This window comes from Rana temporaria, chromosome 1 (assembly GCF_905171775.1).
Source record: "Rana temporaria chromosome 1, aRanTem1.1, whole genome shotgun sequence".
In the NCBI taxonomy this organism is placed as follows: domain Eukaryota; kingdom Metazoa; phylum Chordata; class Amphibia; order Anura; family Ranidae; genus Rana; species Rana temporaria.
The window spans coordinates 353,573,891-353,590,522 of NC_053489.1; the positions used below are offsets into that span (position 1 = coordinate 353,573,891).

General features: G+C 43.1%; 1 protein-coding gene across 2 annotated transcripts in view; it reads left to right on the forward strand.

Annotated features, from left to right (window-relative positions):
- Positions 1 to 7,530, forward strand: part of LOC120909356 (tetraspanin-33-like) — a 46,091-nt gene extending 38,561 nt beyond the window's left edge. For both annotated transcript variants that reach the window (XM_040321112.1, XM_040321120.1), the window contains one exon: positions 7,234 to 7,530. In XM_040321112.1, coding sequence (XP_040177046.1) covers positions 7,234 to 7,392 — 159 coding nt within the window. In that variant the 3' untranslated portion in view covers positions 7,393 to 7,530. The remainder of the gene's footprint in view (positions 1 to 7,233) is intronic.
- The last annotated feature ends 9,102 nt before the right edge of the window (positions 7,531 to 16,632 follow it).

A 16,632-nucleotide genomic window follows, 5' to 3' on the forward strand; every position in this document is an offset into this window, starting at 1 on the left:
CTTCTACGCGCGAGCTCGTCGGGACGGGGCGCTTTAAAAAAATTATTTTTTGCTTTTCGCATTTATTTTTAGTTATTTTACAATTTTTAACACTGAAATAAAAAAAAAATAAAAAAATTATCACTTTTATTCCTATTACAAGGAATGTAAACATCCCTTGTAATAGAAAAAAGCATGACAGGTCCTCTTAAATATGAGATCTGGGGTCAAAAAGACCTCAGATCTCATATTTGGGCTTAAATGCAAAAAAAAATAAAAATTTGGAAATGTCATTTTTTCAAATGACAAAAAAAAAAAATGTCTCTTTAAGAGGCTGGGCGGGACTGACGTTTTGACGTCACTTCCGCCCAGCAGAGCTATGGGGGACGGGCGAAGGAGATTTTTCCTTCAGTCTCGTCCCCGCTCAGCTGCCGGATGGTCGCGATCCCCTCCGCCGCTACCGACGGCTCCGGTAAGTGGCGGAGGGCGCGTTACAGCGGCGGGAGCCCCTCTCCCGCCACCGATAACGGCGATCTCGCGGCGAATTCGCCACGGAGACCGCCGTTATCGTGTACAGGACCGTCGGCACTAAAGATGGATACCTCAGTTGTGGCAGCAGCTGCTGCCGTTACTGAGATATCCATCTTTAAAAACAGGACGTCTTTTGACTATGGGCCAGTAACCAAGTGGTTAACCACTTGCTTCCCGCCCCTTAGTCAAATGACGTCACCCGCAATTGCCTGAAACAGAGCAGGGATGTGGATCTGTGTGTGTAAACAATACAGAGGAACACTGATCGGTCTCCTCCCCTTGTAAGTCCCCTACAGTTAGAATCACTCCCTAGATTACTAATTTAACCCCTTGATTGCCCCCTAATATTAACCCCTTTTCCGCCAGTGACATTTATGCAGTAATCGGTTCATTTTTATAGCACCCACTGATCGCTGTATAAATGTGAATGGTCCCAAAATAGTGTCAAAAGTGTCTGATAGAAATGGCAAAGATGGTACATCCAGACCAGACAGGGTTTATCCAGGGAAGAGAGGCAGAGGCGTCCCTAGGGGGGGGCCAGAGGGGGCCCTGACCCCCCCAACATCATGCTGTGCCCCACCATGCGCCCCCCCAAAAAAAAAAAAAATTTTTTTTTTTTTGCAATTTTTGTATTTTGCTCCCCGAGAGGGAGAGCGTCCCCAGTCAGCTCTGCGGGGGATTCCTCCCCCTCCCTGTGCTCGCCGACACTGCATAATGCGAGTGCTCACACAACCAGATATTCTAGCCTGGGCCGTGTTTAAGTGTGTGCACTGCAGACTGCAGTACACTGTAATCACTGAACTACATTATCTCCATCCCTTCTCTCCCCCCATCTGTCTCCCTCCCCCTCTCCTGTTCTTTCAAAACATTCACAATTTACTTTCACTTTCAGTTAGGCAGATAATATATGGTGCAAATTTCTTTCCTGCATCCACATTGCAGGAAAGAAACTTGCATGATTCCCCCATCAACACAGACACTGCTGACAGGAATATCCCTCCTGCCCAGCAATTATATTCTCCCGACAAACAGTGATTATCACTAGTGACTATACAGCAACCACTAGTGATAATTATAAGAGAATCTGCTCATTAATGGTTCAAATCTCAGCCAGTTTCTGCTGAACCAGCTGAGATTTAAACGGTCTATGGCTGGTCTTAGCTCTTAGGCAGCCCATACATTGATTAGCACTGTGGAGTGTCGGCTTCCTGGCGTGATCGGGCATGTGGGATTTCAAACACATCCGAGCCCATCTCTATTGGTTGTAGACAGTTGAGCTCCCTGCAGGTTGCTTAGCAGCAGTGGACCCTTCTCTGACATGCTGATCGGGATGCAATCCAGGTGATGCTCTTAGTCAAATCCTAGTCATAAATATCAGTGATTTTATTGATCAAAGCCCACACTTTACAGGCATAGAGCCCACATGGCTGCTGATCATACGGTTGATTATATTTATGTGGTTGTACTCTTGATGCTAATAAATACTGTGTTTATTAGATCTGACTGGGAGCATGACCTGGATCACATGCCAATCAGCATGTCAACAGAGAAGGTTATACAGCATTACTGCTGCTAGGTGACCAGCTGGGGGCTCGGCTCTCTATAACCAATAGTGCCAGCCTTCCCTGCATGCACCCATAATGTCACCAGCACTAGGTCCTAATAGACTGCCGCCGCTGCCAAGGAGACAGACGCCAGACCAGATGCTGTAAATAGCAGGGACAGGACAGCTGGGGATCCCCACTGTGGCAGAACCCCAGGGCCCGGTGGCAAGACAACCTTTGCAACCCTGATAGTTCTCCCACTGCTTTGGACCCTTATATTTTCTTGGTGTGCTGGTGACATATATCTCTTGTTTTCTGCCACCCTGGGGGGCCCCAGTATAGTAGGAAGGGAGCTCACTGCAGAATATGTGAAAGGGCCCATAGTGGGATCGTAGTAAAGGGGCCCAGGATATATATATATATATATATATATATATATATATATATATATATAATTGCATTTTATAGTTGGCCCCCCTACTTTTGTCCCTGTCCCCCCATGTGCCCCCCCTAAATATGAAAGCTGGAGACACCACTGAAGAGAGGGGAAGGATAATGGAGTCAGAGCATTATTGATAATGCAAAAAATGAAAATGATCGGATCCCCCAGTCTACTCCTGTCGATAGATGCAGAAAAGGCATTCGACAGGGTAGACTGGGGATTCATGTTACGCACCCTGGAGGAAATGGGGTTTGGACAAAGGATGAGAGAGTGGATAACAACTCTTTATCAGGAACCGAGGGCAAAAATAAAAATAAATGGTAGTTTATCTCAAGATCTGATAATGAAAAACGGTACTAGGCAGGGATGCCCCCTGTCTCCACTCCTGTTTGTGCTCTCTTTGGAGCCACTATTGGCCAGGATACGCAGGTGCCACGATATAAGAGGAATTAAAATAGGAGAGGACGAACACAAACTTTCGGCATTCGCAGATGACATCCTCTTCTATTTGTCGGACCCTAAAACCTCAATTCCAAATTTATTAGACCTATGCACGCTATACGGAGAAATATCAAACTTTAAAATCAACGTAGCCAAAACCGAGATCTTAAGTATTAATGTTGACGGACGAGAGGAAAGGGACTTAAAGTTGAAATACCGATTTTCCTGGGTAAAAGCACTCAGGTACCTCGGTATTTTTCTAGTAAAATCAACCAAAAAAATGTATGTGAAAAACTTCATTCCTTTGCTAAATGAAATCAGGGAGGAAATTGGGAGGATAAAAAATAGACCATTATCCTGGATAGGACGAATAAACTTCTGTAAAATGGTAATTTTACCAAAGATTACCTATAAGTTCCAGATGATACCTATAAGTTTGCCTGGAATACTCTTCTCAGCTCTTAAAAAACAGATTATGAATTTCATTTGGAGAAACAAGAAACACAGAATATCCTTCCAGACCCTAAGACAACCTAAAATAAAGGGGGGACTAGCAGTACCAGACATTAAAACATACTACGAGGCGGTGATCTTGTCAAGGGTAGTGGAGTGGGCTAGGGCCAGCAAGGAAAAGAGGTGGGTTAACATTGAAAATGAAATGTCAAAGGCAAGTCTCAATAAGATTATATGGAACCCACCTCAATATAGGACACTTGATAAGAATACACATGAGATTACTAAAAATGCACTAAAAATTTGGGATACTATGTATAAAAAAACAGAAAAGGAATTTAATTCACCACTATTAGCACTAAAAAACAATGATTATTTTGCACCGGGCAAATCACAGATTGGAGGAAACTGGATAAAAAAAGACACGACCCAATTAAGAGACGTAATAAAAGATGGGCACATTGCAACACTACAAGAATTAAAAGAGAAAAAAACTTTTTTTTTAGAAATTGACGAATGGAGATACCATCAGCTGGCCCACTTTATAAAAAGATTGCCGCACCCACTGAGGTCAGGGGAGCAGCTATCCGATTTGGAAAAACTATGTACATCAGAGAAGGTCAAGGGAACCATCTCAAAATTATATAAGATTCTGCTAAAGGTGGACGAGCGGATGGTCCCCCCTTTCGTCAAAAAATGGGAGAGGGAATTAGGATCAAAACGGGATAGGATCACAATAGAAAAAATGCTGACACTAGCTCATTCCTCGGCAGTAGACAGCCGTACAGCCGAGATGAGCTATAAATGCCTGACTGGATGGTACATGACCCCGGATAAATTATCCAAATTTAACGACGAACAAACGGGAGAGTGTTGGAGGGGATGTAGGACCCCGGGAACCATGGCTCATCTGTGGTGGAAATGTCCTAAAGTAGAGGAATTCTGGAAAAAAAAATTGGGATGCATAGAAGAGATTACAAAAGGAAAAATTAAACTGGATCCTTGGGTAGTACTGTTCCATGGGGGAGAGGAAAAAATTAAAAATTATAAGAAAACCCTAGTCCCACATCTATTAAATGCCGCTAAAAGGATAATACCGAGAAAATGGCAGGAGGTAGAATGTCCCTCAATCTGGGAATGGATAGATTCCGTGGAAGAGACCTATAGAATGGAAGAAATGAGAGAAGGAGTAGAAGGCAATAACATAGCTCAAGATAAGAAGTGGGACAACTGGAGGGAATTTAAGAGATCTTGGAGTTATGTAGAAAAACTTAGGGCTGAGACCTAAAGACAAATTAAAATTAGATGAAGGCATCAGGAGGCATTTTGGATTGTCTATGGTGAGATAGGGGGAGGGGGGGACGGGGGGAGGGAGGAACTGGGATAAGGTGAAGGAATTGCAAAATTACTTTTTTTTTCTGGGACTATATATCTCAAAAAAAAGAAAAAATATATATATATATATAAAAATATATAATATACATATTTTCGTAAGAGAAAAAGCAACTTAAGAAAAATGACCACACTAATGATGCGAAACCCGATTAGAGGCGCTAAGGGCTGGCAAACGGAACATGAGCGTATAAACGCACACTCTATAAGGTTGAAGTCTGAAGTAAAAAAAAAAAAGAAAAAAAAAAAAAAAGTGTCTGATATGTCCGCCGCAATATCGCAGTCACGATAAAAATCACAGATCACCACTATTACTAGTAAAAAAAAATGCCATAAATCTATCCCCTATTTTGTAGACGCTATAACTTTTGCGCAAACCAATCAATACACACTTACTGCGATTTTTTTAACCAAAAATATGTAGAAGAATACATATCGGCCTAAAAAGTTTGATATTTATTATAGCAACAAGTAAAAAATATTGTGTTTTTTTGTGTCACTCTTCTTTTGTTTATAGCACAAGAAATAAAAACAGCAGAGGTGATCAAATACCACCAAAAGAGAACTCTATTTGTGGGGAAAAAAATAATTTGAGTAATTGTCATTCAAAGTGCGACAGCACTGAAAACTGAAAATTGGCCTGGGCAGGAAGGGGGTGAAAATGCCTTGTATTGAAGTGGTTAATATACCCCAATTTATTAACAATTTTAATAGGAATGGTATACATATTGAACAGGGACATAGAGTATCAGCTTAACTCTTCAAAATTGCCAGAAAAGGCAAAATCTGTACTTTAATTTTTGCAAAAATGTTCTGCGAATAACAATTATTGACACATGTTTTCCAAATTTATTGTCAATATGACCTCATATGAATTAAATCAGTGCCCAATGATGTTATAGACAAAATCGAAAACAGATTTTGTTTCCCCTGTATAAGGTCACATTATCCAACAGTGGTCAGAAGCGTCAGTCAAAAAAAGTATTATTCAGCACTGTATACTGTATTTGTATCCAAGATGTACCTGTATCCAAGAGGTTCATGGTATATTTAACTGAAAAGCTTTGCCTGTCTTTAAAACCCATGTATTTTGATGTTCTTGTTTGCCGCCTGTATTTTCATCACATAATTTTTGCAAAGACCTATCATCATATTCTTACTGCAATTGTTTTTTTCACCTTAATGCATCCTATGAAAAAACACCTGCCAATCACAGGCCCCCCGTTTTACTTACCTGAGCCAGTTCACCTGCTTTATGCGTCCCCGGCATCCTCTTCTCCACGGAGTCTCTGCGCTTATTGGATAGATTGATAGCAGCGCAGCCATTGGCTCCCGCTGCTGTCAATCAAATCCAATGACACAGGAGTGCGCCGACAAGGTAACCCCCTTGGGAGAGAGCTTCCCAGAGGGGGTTAGCTATTGCGGGGAGGAGCTGCCGTGGGCCCCTAGAACAGGAGGATCGGGGCCACTCTGTGCAAAACGAACTGCACAGTGGAGGTAAGTATGACATGTTTGTTATTTAAAAAAATAATAATAATAATACTTTTACAAACACTTTAAGGCTTTAGCACCCTGCCCTAGTTAGGCTAAATTTAGTCTTTGGCTCAGCTGGAGTAGCAATCTGTTTTCTAGGTGTGGTCAGGTTTCCCTAAGCTTGGTGGTTAATTACTCCCACCAGCCTCTGGAAGAGGTTTCTATAGGTAAGGTGGAAGGGCCATCCACTAAAGTTTGACACATTTCAGGGAGGAGGGGGGAGAAGATACCTGTGTAATAGAGGTATTTTGCTCCCACTTCCGGGCATAGATACCCAAGCTACCCGCGGGTATCTGCGCCACTTCCAGAGCCTTTTCTGTCCCTCCCATGTCTTCTGGGAGACACTCAGATCCCATAAGACAGCAGGGACCAGTGGGAACGCGCAGCGTGAGTCGCGCATGCGCAGTAGAGAACCAGGAAGTGAAGCCGCAAGGCTTCACTTCCTAATTCCCCTACCGAAGATGGTGGTGGCAGCACCCGAGAGCTGAGGCATAGATCGGCTTTGGGTGCCAACATCGCGGGTGCGCTGGACAGGTAAGTGTTCTTATTTTTAAAGTCAGCAGCTGCAGTATTTGTAGCTGCTGACTTTGGCGGAGCTCCGCTTTAACCACTTGCCGACCAGCGCACGCCTATATACGTTGGCACAATGGTTTCGCTGGGCATATGGGCGTACAGGTACGTCCCCTTTAGAGAAGCGCAAGCTCCGTGAGTGTGACCGCAGGTCCCGGGGGCTCGATGTCAACCGGGAGTTACGCGATCGTCTCACGGAGAGGAAGAACGGGGAAATGCTGACATAAACAATGCAATTGCACAGTGCTGAATCGCAAAAAGTGCTCTGGTCTTTGGGCAGCCAAATGCTTCGGAGCTAAAGTGGTTAAACTGGTGCTGCCTTTACATTTTTTTTATCTTTCTTCCTAGATCCTGGTGACCTGTCTGGCTTTTGTGCAAATCTACCAGATCAATTTCATAATGGAAAGAAAAAAAAGCATGGCTACGGAGATATCTAGTGGAACACGGCAAAACAGAGAAGAGTTTGTTCCAACTTCCACAGATGGAGCAGATACAGATGGACTGTGAATAACCAGGCATGGTCATCAAGAACTTGTTTTTCAATCATGACCTACTTAGGAACAGAACCGTGGGCCATATTCTTGTACATTTTCGGCGGGCGGCGCGTAAGCCATTTACACTACGCCGCCCCAACCTACAGGAGCAAGTGCTGTATTCCCCAAACACTTGCTCCGGGGCGGCGTAGTGTAATTGGCTTGTATTTAAATTAAGCGCGCCCCCGATTCGAACGAACTGCGCATGTGCCGGGCTTAAAATAGCCCAGTGCGCATGCTCCAGTTCTCGGCGTAAAACGTCAATGACGTCGACGTGTGCGTCATTGACGTAAAGTCGTATTCAAGAACGACTTAGGGAAACAACGTACCTGACGGGAAAAGACGACGCGGACCCGACGCCATACTTAACATGGCGTACGTGGGACTGGCGTAAGGTTACCCCTCATATAGCAGGGGTAACCTTACGCTTACGCAAACGACGTTGGCGACGGTTACGCAGCGCGAATTTGTTCGGGAATCGGCGTATCAGGCTCATTTGCATAAACAAATGAGACCTGAACGTAAACTCCACCTAGCCGCCGGCGGCGAATTACATTTAAGATCCGACAGTGTAAGTGACTTACACATGTCGGATCTTAAGCGTATCTATGCGAAAATGATTCTAAGAATCACTCGCATAGATACACTGGCCAAAAAAGAGAGATACGACGGAGTATCCTGAGATACTCCGTCGTAACTATACTCAGAATATGGCCCCCTGTAACTATTTGAAACAAGATGTCTTTATTTATCTGAAGTTTTGTTTCTGTTTCTCTGTTTTATAGAGCTTGAAAAAAACACTGTGAATTAGAAGTTGATGAAAAATAACCCTATGTACAGTATAAACAAAATCTTTATTTCTAATAATATCTACATAACGTATTTACATTTACCAGTATGTCTCAGTTTTTGCAATAAAGTTTGTGATAGGTCTGTTTTACATTCAATGAAAGCTGGAGAAGTTGTGCTGTGCTGACTCTACCATTTAAATCAAGGGCAAGCAAAGGAAGAGTAGGACATGTGAAGAAGTAGGGGTCAAACACAGCTCCTATTTATTTTTTTATCATTTTTTTGTAAGGTTTTTGAAATTTTAAGATATATTTATCAATTGTTAATAAATAGTTGCAAACCATCTACTACATAGATATTGATGAATTAGTTTCACTTTGTCAAGAATATGAAAATAAAAAAATAGAAATAGTCTTAAAGCACACACACAAAAAAAAAAAACAGATCCTGTTCCCTTAACCTCCCTGGCGGTATGATTATTTCAGAAAAAAGGTGCTGAAAGCGGTACCATTATTTGCAAGGAAATTTGGCGTTTTATACTGTAGGCCTGTAATTCTTAGGAATAACTCACTTAAATCTGACCAAACAAGAGTCTAATAGGCATCCCGGGTATGAATTTTTTTTTAAAAACAAAATTATAAATTATAATATAATAAATAATTATAAATAATTATAACAAGTAATAATATAATTATAATAAAAATTATTCAATAATGTAATCAACTCAAAATCACTGAAATTTGCTCAGTTGCAGAATTGTCGCTGTCATTACTTTTATTTTTTTATGACGAATTTCCCCACAAATCGCTATCGCACAATTCTGCAAGTGATTATAATTTATTATCGCTGTTTTCTAGCTGATCTAAAACCATTTTTGACATAAAGGGACACTTTTGGTTGCTATGGACAATCTACAGTTTGCAGGCAGAAAGAACAGTTTTTATTATATAAAAGTGCATGTAGGGCACTGGGCAGACCACTAGGGACAAGGGGGGTGTGTATTTTTTACATACAGTACTGTAATCTATAAGATTACAGTATACTGTATGTAATGTGTTTGTTTACTTTTTTGAATTTGGCGCTGTTCTCCGCCCCCGTGCGTCGTAACGTCGCAGGGAACAGAGATTGGCGGCACAGAAGGACACTGTGTGAATCGAGCGAGGTCCCGCTCACTCACACAGCGCGGTGGCATCGCTGGATCCAGGGACAAGGTAAGTAACTTTGTCTCTGGCTGCAGTGAGGCAAGCCCGAGTCTGGCTCGGGGATACCACTTTTGGTATAAAAATCTCACCCCGAGTGGATGTAAACCCGATAATTTTTTTTAAATTAAGGCTTGCACCTTGTACAGTATAGGATTTCACGTCATCTGTGCACAGTCTTGCCACAAAGAGTTAATCCAGCTCTGAGCAATCTTATTATCTTTTTTCAGTGAGATAAAAACTGACACACAGAAAAATAGGTGTCAGGTTCTCCCCCTTGCTTTGAGTGACAGGTGATTTACATATCTCATGCAGGAGCCTGAGGCCCCGTACACACGGTCGGACAAAACCGATGAAAATGAACCGAAGTTCAGTTTCATCGGACCAAACCGACCGTGTGTATAGGCCATTGGTCTGTTTTCCTTCGGTCCAAAATTTTAAAACATGCTTTAAAACCGAACCGATGGACCGCTGCCCGATCGGACCAAACCGATGGTTAGTACAGAAAAGCATCGGTTCAAAACCCGCGCATGCTCAGAATCAAGTCGACGCATGCTTGGAAGCATTGAACTTCGTTTTTTTCAGCACGTCGTGTGTTTTACGTCACCGCGTTCTGACCTGATCGGATTTTGAACTGATGGTGTGTACACACATCAGACCATCAGGCCACTTCAGCGGTGAACCGATGAACACGGTCCGTCGGACCATTCTCATCGGTTTGTCCGATCGTGTGTACGGGGCCTTAGAGAGGCATTATGTGTACTTCAGATCCTCTCCTTTTTTCTCCAGCTCTCCCAGGATTGGCTGCTCCACACCTCAGCATGATTAGGCATGCTGGAGTCATGTGGTGACTTTTCTGGATTTTGACTTGATGTTAGTGATCATAGCAGAAGTTTAGTGTAAAAAATACACAGGAGAAAATGCACGTTGACAAGGGGAGTGTAGAGGTGGGCGGGGAGTCTACTGACATCACGACTCCACCCACCGAGCTCCAGACAACAGACCCACCCACAGAATCTGCAATTTTTCGGGTTTCATAACAGACAGAGGGGAGACATTTGACAGGTAAGGATACATCCAGGAGGCATGTATATCCTTATAGATAACCACTATGGCAGTAGTTTAGAAAGGATGAGAGTGGGTTTACATAAACTTTAACGATAAAAGCCCCCATCCCCTCTGTATTAGAACAATAAGTTCCGAGGAGCGCTGCTCATGTGAGGATGTGAGGTCGCGCCGCGCTCGTGGGTGAGGAGGGAGAGGCATAGCAGACATAGGAGGAAGGACGGAGTGAGAGCGAGGCTTCCCCCATGCTTGCGTGAACGCCGCACAGCCTCCTATTCGGCTTACCAGGGAGCCGCTGAGACGGCTCGAATCCCACCGTCATGAGAACCGGAGATAGCCGGAGATAGATGCTGACCGGCGCCGCACCACGTAGAGGCACTCAGAGGCACATATCAGACGGAGCCTACGCAGACGCTTGGGGAAAGGCATAGGAGGACGAGCGGGGTAAGCCCAGGGGGGGGGTCGGCATCTGCGGATCACACGCTCCCCAGCTTGGCTTCAACCGTGAGTATGATGAGTCAGTGACATGCTGAGCTTGGATGAAATGCCTATACCCTGTACAGTGGATCCAGAAGATATGAGGTAATCTTTTAAAGACCGGTATAAAGTTTCATCACAGAAGTTTTGAAGAGTGGTATATCTATGTGAACACTGTTGTTAAACTATGTGAACACTATTACAAAAAGAGACATATCAGACCCGATGGGAGAACTTAGTCCTTGATGCCTTACATGTTGCATACTGCATGTCGTTTGTTCTCTCTCTCCCTTGTATGAGAAGATACCCCCCATAGGACATAGAAAATACAGGTTATTGTATTGGGGAAAGGCATTTTACAAAGCTTGAAGGGACATAGAATTAACCCCCATATGTGAACAGTGGGATCCACACTGCAGAGAGAGCGGGAGTTTAAAGATCGGCAGTAGTGGCTGGCCCTGACTGACCTCGAATAAATGGGAAGATAAGGACAACGGACGGACCAGGGGAGACTATAAAAAAAAAAGAGAAAAAAAAAAATCTTAACAGGAGAAACATAGAGCAGACAAACCTACAATTCCATATAAACATAGATTTTCTCCTTATACTTACATTACCATGGAGCTCGGGGGGGCCGCCCCTGTGCCTTTAGGTCATTGAGTACCGAGGGGTGACTTTGAGGACCTGGGGACCTCCGGTGGTGCGGGACTCTCCCTCCTCCGTTTCTGTGGTCTTACACTCTCATAGGCCATGTAACTAGGCAGAAAGAGAGACTGAGAGGAAACTTAAAGTGGATCTATTACCATCTTCCGACTGCCCTTACAGTAAACACTAAATAGGGAAATTACTGGCTAAATAATCCCTCTAGTAGAAAGGGACATTACTTCCCCCGGAAGCAGACCTGGTGATAACTAAAAATATTAATAAACATATGTAACATATGTGAAATAGGGGAGGAACCCTAAGGGAAGAGGAGAGAGGTGGTAGGGTAAAAGGGAGGATAATACATACCCTTTTTGCGTTTTTTTTTTTTTTTTTTGGCCTCTATTTCTTATCTTTCTTTTTCCCTTTCCCTCCCTACTTTATTATTAGGGGGGAGAGGGGAAGGAAGGGAAGGGAAAATACCCCGAGGCCCCCAGTACCCGACAGAGTACCCCCGTCCATATTGGGTCTGCTCTCTCTTTTTTTTTTTTTTTTTTTTTTTTTGTCTGGCGCTTGGCCCATCGTTTAAAAAAAAGAAAAAAAAAAAAAGGAAAAACATTTCTTTTCTGCTGGAAACAAAAAGTCAAGCTGGGGAAGAGAATTAGAAGGAAGGCAATTAAAATGAGCAGAATGATAAGTAGATCAACAAAGGGTGGAACCCACACCACCCCAAGCAACACGACAGCAACAAGCTCAATAAGACCCTTCGTGACCCGAGGAGAAAGCCCAAGAATGCTTGGTGCCCAGGGGGAAACAAAGCTGCAACAACAAGCACATAAAGCGAAAAAGACTGAAAATAAGAAGCCTCAAAGTGAAACGTCTAGAGAAACATCTATGGAATCAAGGGATGAAGGGTCCTCAATAGGGGCAATGGAAAGCAGTAGGATGGACGAACAAAGAACAGACGCCCAGCCCCTTTTAAAGAGTGATCTGGCAGAGATGCTGAAAAAAATGGAAAATACGATAATGGGCGAAATACAGAACCTACGGACTGACTTGGGCCATATGCTCTCCAGACTTGAATCAGTAGAGGAACAAATAGAGAAACAAGAACAAGAGTCAAACTCACTAAAAAATCAGATTGATCAAATTCAACTCCAACAGAGGCACATTCTCTATAAACTAGAAGATCAGGAAAACAGAAACCGGAGACAAAACCTGAGGATAAGGTTAATACCAGAGAAGAAGGGGGAAGACCTCAGGATGATAACACAGACGATATTCAATTCACTACTGGGAAGATCGGCGGAAAATCCTGTTATGACTGAAAGGGTGCATCGAGTAGGAAACCCGAAAAGAATGTCCTCGGAGCGACCCAGAGATGTTATAATAAGTTTTAGATTCTTTGTAGACAGGGAAGAAATCTGGAAGAAGCTCAGGGGACAACCCCCGATAGTTTTTGAAGGGGTGAACCTCCAGATTTTCACCGATGTTGCCCCAGAAACTCTGTCCAGGAGATGGCTGTTAAAACCTCTCCTAAAACAGATGACGGATTTGAACATCAAATATACCTGGGGGTTCCCGGCCTGCTTGATCGGGACAAGAGAGGGAAGATCTGCAACATTGAGATTCCCGGAGGACTTAAACGAGTTCTGCAGGAAGCTGGACATTCGGGTGCCGGATCTGCCGGGCTGGAGTTAGGGGGGGGAGGGGAGTACGAGAGGGGGGCTCTATTTGGCGACCCCCCATCCGCTCCTTCCCTCTCTGGCCAGACCGGTGTGTAGGCACACCATGTCTCTTTCAGACCACCTCTCCTTATTCCTTTTTTTTTTTGCTACTCTCTTTTTTTTTCTCCTTTTTTTTTTTGTTTTTTTTTTCTCCTTCCCCCGTCCGCCTTTGGGTCCCGAGAGGGCCACATGGTGGACAGGGGGGGAGATGAGTGCAATTTGCCCCCCACCTCCTCTGTCCAAAAGATAGGGGAGGGGGAGGAAAATCCCAAACCTCACCCAGAGAGATCTGGACCAAGATATGGTAGTTGGTTCAGGGGTCTTTGGGAGGCCAATTGGGAGGGGGGGAGGAGGGGGGGGAGGGGAGAGAGGGGGGGTTAGAGGGAGGTTGGGGGGAGGGGATGGGAGGGAGGGGGGAGAGTTGGGGGGGTTGGGGGGAGGGGGGAGGGAGGGGAAGCAGGGAGGGAAAAAACCCTATCTCACCAAAACAATCAGAAGAGATCGTAATCCGAAGAAAGGAAAACAAAGATGCCAGTGATTAAATGTTTGTCCTATAATGTAAAAGGCCTTAACAGCCCAACTAAGAGACATAAGATATTAAAGGAGCTGAAAAGGTATAAGACAGACATTGCCTTCTTACAAGAAACCCATCTTACATTGGAGTCAAATACAAAGATTTACTCCCCCGACTTTCCCAGATGGTACTATGGAGATACCATCTCCAAAAGAGCCAGAGGGATAGCAATCGGGATAGCGAAGGGGACTAGGTTTGTACTAACGGACAGAATGACAGACCCGGAAGGGAGATTCCTCTTTTTAAGGGGAAACCTGGAGGGGGAAGAATACACCCTTGTAAATATATATGCCCCAAATACCTCCCCGATGAAATACCTGCTGGGAATTCTAGGGAAATTAAAAGATTATAGGAGGGGAAAGTTAATACTGGGAGGAGACCTAAATTTCTGTATGGACCCGAAAGTAGATAAGACTCACCAGACATCAGAAACCCAAGACAAACAACTAAGAAAGGTTAAGGAAAGTTTATATAGAAATCAACTAGTGGATACATGGAGAATCTTTAACCCAAGCCAACGAGATTATACGTTCTATTCCCCGGTTCATGGGAGCTACTCTCGGATTGACCACATACTGGTAGACCATAGAATACTGGAAATGGTGGTCGAGACAAGAATAGAAACCATGACAATTTCGGATCATGCCCCCATTAGCATATCCATAAAAATCTCAGGGAACCAAAAGCCCTATCAAAACTGGAGACTTAATGAGGATCTAATAATCAAAGAGAAAGGTTTTCTGAGGGTTAAAAAAGAATTAGAAGAGTATTTTAAAATAAACGAGATAGATGGAATTTCTAAAGCAACCCTATGGGATGCCCATAAGGTGGTGATAAGAGGGATCCTGATCTCTGAAGGAGCAAGGAGGAAGAAAGAGGAGAGTAGTAAAAGAGAAAAACTAATGGGGGAGATCTTTAATCTTGAACAGAAACATAAGAAAATGGGAAAACAACCAAACCTATATCTAAATCTAGTAAATAAGCGAAATGAACTCAAAGAACTATTAGATCAGGACGCAAAAAGGGAACTTAACTTAATAGCAAGGGAAAGATACAGGTGGGGGAATAAAACAAGCAAACATCTAGCTCGGATGGTACAGGAAAAGAAATCAAGGAACTATATAGACAAAATTAAAAATGAAAAAGGCGAGGTCTTACATACAACAAAAGATATTGCAGAAACATTTAGATTATATTATGAAAAACTATACTCGGTAGAACAAAAGAACTGGCAAAAAGGGGAAAAAGAAAATAAGATCTCTACATTTCTAAAGGAAGCAGGAATATCGAAAATTGGACAAATGGAGGCAGGAGAGATGGACAGGCCTATTACAGAAAATGAAATTAAACTAGCACTAACAAGTACAGAGGCCGGTAAAAGCCCGGGCCCTGATGGCTTCACTGTGATGTATTACAAAAAATACAAGGAGATCCTTCTCCCGAAATTATGCCAGTATTTTAATGGCCTTGGAAGAGAGTATAAATTAAGTAAAGAAGCATCAGAGGCAACCATTACGGTTATTCCAAAGGAAGGTAAAGACACGGGAAGCTGCTCAGGGTACAGGCCGATATCTCTTCTGAACACTGATATAAAATTATACGCAAAGGTACTGGCCGGAAGAGTCAGACAGGAAATGACAAAATTGGTACACCCGGACCAAACGGGCTTTGTTCAAGGTAGAGAGGGAAGAGACAATGGAGTAAAAACACTCCTGATACTCCGGGGAATCAGGGCGGCAGGATCCCCAGGTCTGCTTATGTCGATCGATGCAGAAAAAGCGTTCGACAGAGTAGACTGGGGATTTATGCTGCTTACCCTGAAGGACATGGGGTTTGGACAGAGAATGATAGACTGGATCGCAGCACTCTATGTGTCTCCCACGGCCAAAATAAAGATAAATGGCAGTTTATCTCAAACTTTTTCAATGAAAAATGGTACAAGGCAGGGGTGCCCTCTGTCGCCGCTCCTGTTTGTGCTCTCATTGGAGCCTCTTCTGGCCAGGATCCGGAACTGCCAAGAAATAAAAGGGGTTAAAATAGGAGAGGAGGAATACAAACTCTCTGCTTTTGCAGACGACGTCCTCTTCTATTTGGATGAACCCAAAACATCAATCCCAAGCCTATTAAACTTATGCAGAGAGTACGGGGAAATTACGAATTTCAAAATAAACCTCACCAAAACGGAGATTATGAGTATAAATATAAGTAAATTAGAAGAGCAATCCTTGAAAGTGAAGTACCATTTCGCCTGGGTCAAAGAACTTAAATACCTAGGGATATTGTTAGCAAATTCTACTAAAAAAATGTATAAAATAAACTTCATCCCCCTATTAAATGAAATTAAGATAGAAACAAAAAGAGTGGAAAATAGAGCAATATCATGGATTGGACGAATCAACTATTGTAAAATGGTGATTATACCCAAAATCTTATATAAATTTCAGATGATTCCCATAGCCCTCCCGAGAACATTATTTTCTGTATTAAAAAAAGTAATTATGAACTATATATGGAAAAATAAGAAACATAGGATATCACTCCAGACCCTAAAACAACCAAAAAAAAAGGGAGGATTAGCGGTACCGGATATTAAAGGGTACTATGACGCAGTGGCAATAGCAAGGGTGGTGGAGTGGGCCAGAGCCAATAAAGAGAAAAGGTGGGTAATTTTAGAAAATGAATTAGCACAGGCGAGGTTGGATAAGATAATTTGGAACCCTCCCCAATTTAGGACACTAGAT